A 9155-nucleotide genomic window follows, 5' to 3' on the forward strand; every position below is an offset into this window, starting at 1 on the left:
TTTTTTTTTTGATGGCTGCATAATATTCCATTATATATATATATCCCCACATCTTCTTTCTCCATTCATCTGTTGATGGACATTTGGGCTCTTTCCATAGTTTAGCTATTGTGGACATTGCTGCTATAAACATTGGGGTGCACGTACCCCTTCAGATCACTACGTTTGTATCTTTGGGGTAAATACCCAGTAGTGCAATTGCTGGGTCATAGGGTAGCTCTATTTTCAACTTCTTGAGGAGCCTCCATACTGTTTTCCAGAGTGGCTACACCAGCTTGCATTCCCACCAACTGTGTAGGAGAGTTCCCCTTTCTCTGCATCCTCGCCAACATCTGTTGCTTCCTGAGTGGTTAATTGTAGCCATCCTGACTGGTGTGAAGTGGTAACTCATTGTGGTTTTGATTTATATTTCCCTGATACTGAGTGATGTTGAGCACTTTTTCATGTGTCTGTTGGCCATTTGGATTATCTTCTTAGCAGAAATGGCTATTCATGTCTTCTGCCCATTTCTTGATTGGATTCTTTGTTCTTTGGGTGTTGAGTTTAATTAAGTTCTTTATAGATTTTGGATACTAGCCCTTTATCTGATATGTTATTTGCAAATATCTTCTCCCATTCTCTTGGTTGTCTTTTGGTTTATTCGACTGTTTCCTTTGCTGTGCAAAAAGCTTTTTTTTTTTTTTTTAAAGATTTTATTTATTTATTTGACAGAGAGAGACACAGCCAGAGAAGGAACACAAGCAGAAGGAGTGGGAGAGGGAGAAGCAGGCTTCCTGCGGAGCAGGGAGCCCGATGCGGGGCTCGATCCCAGGACCCTGGGATCATGACCTGAGCCAAAGGCAGACGCTTAACAACTGAGCCACCCACGTGCACTGCAAAAAGCTTTTTATCTTGATGAAGTCTCAATAGTTCATTTTTGCCCTTGCTTCACTTGCCTTTGGCGATGGTCTAGGAAGAAGTTGCTGCAGCTGAGGCCGAAGAGGGTGCTGCCTGTGTTCTCCTCAAGGATTCTGATGGATTCCTATCTCACATTTAGGTCTTTCATCCATATCAGGCACTCTTAATGTGTTGTTGGGATATTTAAATGAGTAGGGCACTTTTGGAAAATGTCATGTTGGCTTCAGATGGAATTGGAAGAATCATCTCCACTTCCCACATAATGTATCAATGAGAAATGCATTTTGTTCTAAGTTATAAGAAGGCGGACTTTCAGGAAACTGAATAAATAGGGCTTTATTTTTCTAACATAACACGAAGTCTAGAGATAGGCTGCTAAGGGCTTTGATTCAGCTGCTTGGCAGAGCTCAGTTTAGCCTGCGGGGTAAAGAAGGAGGAGGAGAGGGCCCTGCTCCTCCCCGGTTTTCTCACTCCTAGGTGGACCCAGTCCTGACTCAGCTGCTTTCCTGGACTGAGACCCTTCTTCACAGCCCAGTTATTCCTGAACTTGAGACCGACGAATCCTGCTTCAGCACCACGGACAGCGCCACCACCTGATTTCGGTGTCTTGGCTGGAGAGAGCGCTCCCGCTGTGGGCAGACGCGGTGGGAAAATCGGAAAAGCCTGGGGACAGATATGAACAGGATTAAGTGCCTCCCAGTCTATCTCTGCCCTTCCCAGACTCCTTGCAACTCCAGGGAGTTAGGGCCTAATGTGCGGTCATACCCTCGGTGTGGGACTGCTCACATACACTTGGTTTCTTGCCTCTCAGGCCTGACTCCACCCCCAATCTCTTCAGCGATCCCTCCCTGTCTGGGATAAACCTTTATTCTCTCCTCTACCTCTTAAGGCAGGAAGGGCCTCTCTCCCCAACAAGCTGATTTCTTCCTCCCCACTTCCCCTCCTCCTTCTTCCCCTCTCCCTCCTGTCTCCCTCTCCCTCTTCCTCTTCATCTGTCCCTCTCCTCCACCTTCTCTCTCTCTCTTTCTCTTGCTCAGTCTCTGGCTGATACCCAAATGGAACTTTGGAGGACAGAGAACAAGACTCATGATCCTTTACTGACTCTAGCTATGTGCCAAATCCTGAAATATTTTTTTTCTAAAAATTTATTTATTTATTTATTTGACAGAGAGAGACACAGCCAGAGAAGGAACACAAGCAGGGAGAGTGGGAGAGGGAGAAGCAGGCTTCCCGCCGAGCAGGGAGCCCGATGTGGGGCTCGATCCCAGGACCCTGGGATCATGATCTGAGCCGAAGGCAGACGCTTAACGACTGAGCCACCCAGGCGCCCCTGAAAGATTTTTTTAAAAAATATGCTTCAGTGTCTGTCAGATAAACAAAGGACTGGAATTTCAGGAGGCTAACTGAGACATTGTCTTTGGAAGTGAAGGAAGACATTCCAAGTGTTTAGGCACATAAGGGACCTTGCTTAGATTGGGAAGAGTTCTGTGACCTCAGAGATGGAGCACTGTCCTTGGGAGAACTAGAGGCTAAGTGAGGAGAGGGAAATTAGGTCATCACTCCATGGAGGAGAGGAATTGTGGCACCTGGAAGACTGTGGAAAGGAAGGGGAGAGATGTTCTTTATGTGCAGGGCTCGTGGGAACTGTGAGGAGGGGTAAAGACCTAGTCACAAGTTCTAGCTCACCCAAGCTGCCTGTACCCAAGTGTGGGGCTGGAGTCAGAGCTCCAGGCTCAGTCCCAGCCTCTGTCCTTAGGGTCTTTCCCTGCAGAAGAATTCAAGAGTTCACCCAGGGCTTCCTGAGTTCTCCAGGGTGGGTCCAAAACATGGAGAGGATTTGTTCCGAGGAGGGTCTTGGTCTTCCATTCCTCCATCCTCATGAGAAAGTCTCTAAGAAAGCTATCTGGGGAAAATAGACCCTTAAACTCCACATCTCTCTTGAGGGAAGTGGATTGGTCTTCAGAAGTTAAGAGGTAGGGTTCTGGGGTGTGGGAAGAAGGAAGGCCCACGGAGCCATGGTCCAGGGAGATAAGGGCTCAGCTTTCACTTCCCCAGCAGTGGCCTGAAGGAGAAAGGGGTCTTCCTGTTGAAGGGAAAAGTTGGGGACAGAAACCATACATTGTATCCAGAAAGCATCCCCAGTTGTCTTACTACCCCTCAGATGCCCCCATCTCCAAGCTGGGAGAGGCTAACCAGACAGTGTTAAGGGAATCGAGACTATTCTCTGCAGCCCAGAGATGCTGCTGGGGCTTTGGTGGCTGCAACTGTGAGGGCAACAGAGGTCTGAGGAAGAGGTCTGGGTGGGGCTGTGGTCAGACACTCTGTTTGCTACCATGGTCCCTGGAGGAGGGTGCAGATATGATCTGTATCCTACAGTCAATGTCAGTGAAGGAGGGTCTGTGCATCTAATCCCATTCTGGACTGACTTTGACCTATCAACACCCACTTTTAGATCTTGGAGATGGCTGAGGGACATCACAATCCTTCTCTGGCCACAAACCCTATCAAAAACCAAAAAGAGAGAACATCCTCTGGGACCCAAGGGCCCCCAGTTGCTCTCTGAGCATCAGAATTTCCAAAATTCAGAAAAGTGGAAATACTTTAGGAGAGAGAAATATAGGGACACCTGGCTGGCCCAGACAGTGGGGCATGCAGCTCTTGATCTCGGGGTTGTGGGCTCAAGCCCCACACTGGGTGTAGAGATTATTTAAAAACAAAAACTTAAAAAAAAAAAAAAGGTAAAGAAATATGGCTCCCAATATATGACACTCTCTGAATGTGACAAATAAGAGCCAAGGGTCCCCAGGAAAGGACCCTAGAGATGGAAACACATCTCCTTATCTGGAGGGTGGGGGAGATGTACAGAGCCCTGAGGCTAATAGAAGGAGAGGCCATTGTAGAGGTTGTGCCCAGGATCATACTCCAGGGTCTGAGTCTTTTCCTCCAGGGGAAAAGCTGACTTCTCCAGTTTGCACCAGATACCCCAAATCTATACCCTTATAACCTGTAGTACAGAGTCTTTTCAGAATCTAAAGAGCACTTTACCAGGAGCTTGTATAAGAAGATGCTTCTCTCCTCCCTGGGCCCCAAGGCCCCCCATCTTTCAGTATTCATCCATATCTTAGGATCCCAAGATCCTGACACCAGCACTACATATCAGGTGACCTTTCTGGGAGGTCGTAGTTCTGTGGACAGAACCATCTGAGAAGTTTGGCCCTTGGTTAAAACCTGTATGTGATTTTCTAGGCCCGATCACAGGCAAAGATGAAGGCCTTCCTTGGAGGGCAGGCCTCAAGGGGGAAACCTGCCCTCCCTGCTCCAGACTTGGTGACAGCCAGTGCATCAAAGGTTCTGAAGGGAGTTGCTCCCGTCAAGGACTCAGACCTCTCTGGCTGGTCATGCTCCTCGAATACCTGCATCCACAGGCCAGGGGCCTTCATTCCTCCCTCTCTTTATCTGAGGTCTTAGGCAGAGGTCTTCAGGCTCCTCAACTGAGGCCTCCTTATGGGGGAAGGAGGAGAAAAACATAAAGACACTTTCCCCACTCTGACTCAGAACTCAGTATTTTCTACTCCTGCCTCCGCATCCCCACCCCTCACAGCGATTTTCCCTCCACTGACCCTCACCCTGCTCCTTGGCTATAAATTCCCACTTTCCCTTATTGTATTCAGAGTTGAGCCCAATCTCTCTCTCCTGCTGCCAAACCCCATTGGGGTGGTTCCTGTACCTATTGCAATGGCCCTGAATACAGACTTTACCGTTCCTTAACAAGTGTCGTGAATAATTTTTCCCTTGACATTTAGAATCATATCTTTTTTGTTGTTGGTTTTTTTTTAAGATTTATTTATTTATTTATTTGACAGAGAGAGAGCACAAGGAGGGGGAGTGACAGGCAGAGGGAGAGGGAAAAGCGGCTCCCCTGGAACAGGGAGCCCGATGTGGGGCTCGATCCCAGGACCCTGGTATCATGACCTGAGCTGAAGGCAGACGTTTAACCAACTGAGCCACCCGGGCACCCCTAGAATTATTTTTTTCTTTAGAACCCAACCGCCTTTCTGTGGGGGAAAGTGAAATGGGGGAGTTGGTGTTTTCTCCCATTTAGACTCTTGTACAATGTATCACCATAGTATGTGATTAAAGGCTTCATTGTTACTTTCATTTTGACTCATGGTTGTTTCAATTGCCTACTTAGACCACTCATTCAGCTAAACTCCTGACACCACCTGGCTCAACGTCTCCTACAGTTGTTGGTCAGGACACCTGCATCCCTGAGGGCCTATGTGACTTGAGGACTGGCCAGAAGCCTGGTGTGAGGAAGAAGAAGAAAGCACGACAGTCTCACTTCACCACCCTTCTGTGGATCCAAAGGGTTAGCCTCCCCCACCCCCCAAAATTGAAATAGAAAATACTGTCATTCTCTGGTCCAAATATTCTAGGAATCTTGGTATTGGGCCCTGTCCAAGGAAATGGCCCAGGTTGGAAAAACACTCTGCTCTGGGGCAGTGATGGAGGTGGGGTGTCTGCTGTTCAGGGCAGAAGCGGGGTGTCAGAGCTCAAATGGGAGAAGGCTGATGCTGCTCTTTTGAATGCCCCCTTGGCTGGCTGTCTGCTGCCCCCTCCAGCTTCTTCCTGGAAACACTCCCACCAGGGTCACCAAGGACCATGTTCTTCTGCTGCTACTTTCCTGGCCAGGCCATCTCAGTCTCTCACCCCCATTCCCACAGTTAAGCTTGAGTGTGTGTGTGTGTGTGTGTGTGTGTTCCCACAGCTCCACCCAGGGCCCTCTGCTCCCCCCAGTGAATATACCTGCCCCTGGGGCCAACTCAGCTACCTTTCCCACCACCTTCTTCCCAGCCTAGCCCTGCACATTCACACTGCTCTTGGCCATGGCACCTCCCGCCCCCATTACTAGAGTCAGGGCTCTGGGAGTCACTCTAATAGTCCCTCCCCCCACCCACTGCACCTCTCTTTCAGTTTCACTTCCTGAAAGTGTCTTAAATAATTCTTTCTTCCATCCCCAAGGCCAATGTCTCCACGTGGGCTTGGTTCTCCCCTTCCCCAAAGTCACAACAGTTTCTTCTCTGGCCTTTTGGCCTCCAGCCTCTCCTTTCCAGGTCTTCCCTACACTGGCCTTAGAGGGATCATGTTGATAACTATGTGACCCTGCCCCTTTCCTGCTCAAGAACCTTCCATGGCTCCCCATTGCCTTCAGATAAAGCTCAAGCTTGTCTGTCTTCCCCTACTGCTTGAGCTAGTTGAGGGTCAGGACTGATTCAAACCTGTCTTTTTTTTTTTTTTTATGTTAGTTTGTGAAGGAAGGAAGGAAGTGAAGGTGTATGTTGTTTCTCTTGCCTCATCTGGACTCTTTTATGCCTCTGAAGCTATGTAGGCTGTCCTGAGACCCATCCCTAGCAGGCCACCTGAATGAGGGTCCCAAGACTGTGACTCTCTGGGGGGCTGGCCAGGTGGGACTATAACAGCATTGCAGCAGGTCTGAAGGGTTAATTTGCTTCATGCTTATGCACCCCTTGCTTGCTGACTTAAGTCCCTTGATCTGTAGCAGACCTAACTGTCTTTCTTTGAGATTGGCAGACCACTAGCCTTGAGGAGTGAAGGACCAGACTTTCCCAGAAGAGAAGGCCTGACCACGTTGGAACACAGCTGCTGTGGATGCCAGCAAGTCTGCTCAGGGTCATGTCCACATATGACTAACTGTCTGGCACGTGCTTCTCCTGCATGTAGCTCCCTTCCCTTTTCCTGGGCCTTCTTTGAGTCATTAGTCTGCCATCTTCCCAGGTTGCCAGCTTCCTGAATAAAGCACCATCACTTGTTTCTCAAGTATTGATTTTTTTTCCCCTTTTCCTTTAATTCCAGTATAGTAATCATACAGTATTATATTAGTTTTAGGTGTATGCGAGTATTATTGTCAAGCGGCGAGCAGCTGAACCTGAGTTCAGAACCGCTTCTCCGTCCAGTAACAGGCGTCCAGTTCAGACAACTGTGCAGGAGCCCAAGAGGCAGGGCTTGGAGGCTCTCATCCCTCCTTGCTGCCTTCCTTGAGCAAAACTTTTGCCGCCTCTGAGCCTCGGGACCCACCTGCCACACGCAGAAAGGGAACCAGTTAATCACAGTTGACTGCGGGTCTGAAGTTCTCTATAATAGGTTTGTGGCCTTTTGTTTCTACCACAGGCTTCCGGTCGAAGCTTCCTCTGCCCTCCCACATCCTGCGGCTTCCTTTCTCCGTCAGAGGGACTGCAGAAGGCAGGCTGTCCCGGGCACCACGGAGGGATGCTGCTGTGGTTTCTTATGCTGTGGGGAGGTGAGTGGGTTGAGGGGAGAGGGAACCCCACTTGGGGGAGGCACCGGAGCTCGGGGTTGAGTGTTTCCCTCTCTCTCCAGGGCCCCTGGATGCAGCTCTGAGCTACCAGCTGGAACTGCAGGAGTCCGTGATGGTGCAGGAGGGCCTGTGTGTCCACGTGCCGTGCATGTTTTACTACCCCTGGCTTACCTTTGCAACCCCCCAAATGTCCTGGTTCCAGAAAGGGGCAGATGTAAACCGTGATCCTCCAGTGGCCACAAACAAACCGAACCAGAAGCTGCATGAGAGGACCCAGGGCCGGTTCTTCCTCCATGGGAACCCCCAGACCAAGGACTGCTCCCTGGACATCACGGGAGTCAACATGGGAGACAGCGGAACTTACTTCTTTCAAATGCAGACACATTCATATCTAGATAAGATGCTTTCTCTGAATGTGACAGGTATGGTAGGGGCCCAGGGAAAGGCCCCAGAGATAGAAAAATGAACATTCTGTTCCTCTTGGGGATGATGAGGGGTAGAGATAGCCATGGCCAGGCACTGGGGCAGGATGACAAAACACTGAGGGACCACAACATCCTCTCTATCCTCACCAGCCCTAACTCACACACCTGACATCCTCATCCCGGGGACCCTGGAGTCTGGCCGCCCCGGGAACCTGACCTGCTCTGTGCCCTGGGCCTGTGAGCGGGGCACGCCCCCCATCTTCTCCTGGACGTCAGCGGCCCTCACCTCCCTGGGCCCCAGGACCCACCTCTCCTCAGTGCTCACCCTCACCCCACGGCCCCAGGACCATGGCACCAACCTCACCTGTCAGGTGCACTTCCCTGCAGCTGGTGTGATGGTGGAAAGGACCATCCAACTCAATGTCACCCGTGAGTACGGGGCCAGGATGCCCACGTCCCTGAGGGCATGAGACCAGGGCAGAGCTGGGCTAGGGCTTGACAATGGGGTCTTGGTAGCTAAGGAGGAAGGGAACCCCCTTACCTGCTTCCATGGCTCCTGGGGGAAGGCCCAGCACCCACTCTTCCCTTGCCACGAATGCTGAGGTTGCCTCATCCTTCTGTCCAGATGCTCCACAGAACACAGCTATCAGGATCTTCCAAGGAAACAGAACAGGTAGGAAAGAACCTCTTTTCTCCAGGACTGGGGTGGAACCTGGGTCTCCACCAGGACAGCCCTAGCTGGGTCTCAGAGCCCCTGCTGGCTAGGAACTGCATGAGACACATACAAGAAGCCAGCCACTGAGTCAGGCACGGGGAGAGCTGTGGGAAGAAGCCCCCACAAACCTTGACTCCTTGAAGTTAACGTTCGCTCACCCACGACTTTCTTTGGTCAAATCCTCCTGCTTTTGGGCTCCGCTTTGGCCCTTTCACTGCCTTTGTTCACCATATCCCTGTCCCGAGCCCTCGGTTTTCCATCTGCTGGACAGTTGGAGCAGCTCCAGGGAAACCATCCGAGCCTCCGTTGCAGGCCTTCAGACTGGACTCTGCCAGTTCCCTCCTCAGAGCAAGTGTGGACACTGCCAGAGGAAACACCAGCTTCACCCAGCTCATGTCTCTCCCTCTCTCTCTGCATCTCTCTTCCAAAGTCCCGAAGATTCTGCAAAACATGTCATCGGTTCTCATCCTGGAGGGCCAGGCTCTGCGTCTGCTCTGTGCTGCTGACAGCAGCCCCCCTGCCGAGCTGAGCTGGTTCTGGGGGTCCCCCCTCTGGAATGCCACCCCCATCTACAGGAGTGCAAACCTGGACCTGCCTCAAGTAGGGGCTGCAGAGGAAGGAGACCTCACCTGCCAAGCTCAGAACCCACTGGGCTCCCAGCACGTCTCCCTGCATCTCTCTGTGGTCTGTGAGTGTGGGGACCCCTGGGGGCAGGCTGCCCGGGGTCTGGGCAGGAGACACCGCTGACCCTTCTCCTCCCTCCCGCAGACCCCCCACGGCT

The 9155-nt window shown here is 51.1% G+C and overlaps 1 protein-coding gene across 1 annotated transcript; it reads left to right on the forward strand.

Annotated features, from left to right (window-relative positions):
• The first annotated feature begins 4919 nt into the window (after positions 1-4919).
• LOC102749672 (sialic acid-binding Ig-like lectin 6) lies at positions 4920-9121 on the forward strand. The gene is made up of 6 exons (XM_081807925.1): positions 4920-5266; positions 7087-7216; positions 7297-7656; positions 7810-8088; positions 8285-8332; positions 8805-9121. Exons 2-6 carry the CDS (start codon positions 7186-7188, stop codon positions 9119-9121), a joined length of 1035 nt encoding a protein of 344 aa, XP_081664051.1. The 5' UTR covers positions 4920-5266; positions 7087-7185.
• Positions 9122-9155: the final 34 nt, after the last annotated feature.

Source organism: Leptonychotes weddellii, chromosome 16, assembly GCF_054177405.1.
Source record: "Leptonychotes weddellii isolate Sample4059 chromosome 16, ASM5417740v2, whole genome shotgun sequence".
NCBI lineage: Eukaryota > Metazoa > Chordata > Mammalia > Carnivora > Phocidae > Leptonychotes > Leptonychotes weddellii.

Bases quoted from the DNA above. Each gene is read 5' to 3' on its own strand.
- LOC102749672 (XM_081807925.1), top strand. From the start codon at position 7,186: ATGCTGCTGTGGTTTCTTATGCTGTGGGGAG. The intron at 7,657-7,809 runs GTATGGTAGGGG...TATCCTCACCAG, and splicing joins GCTTTCTCTGAATGTGACAG to CCCTAACTCACACACCTGAC. The intron at 8,333-8,804 runs GTAGGAAAGAAC...TCTCTTCCAAAG, and splicing joins CTTCCAAGGAAACAGAACAG to TCCCGAAGATTCTGCAAAAC.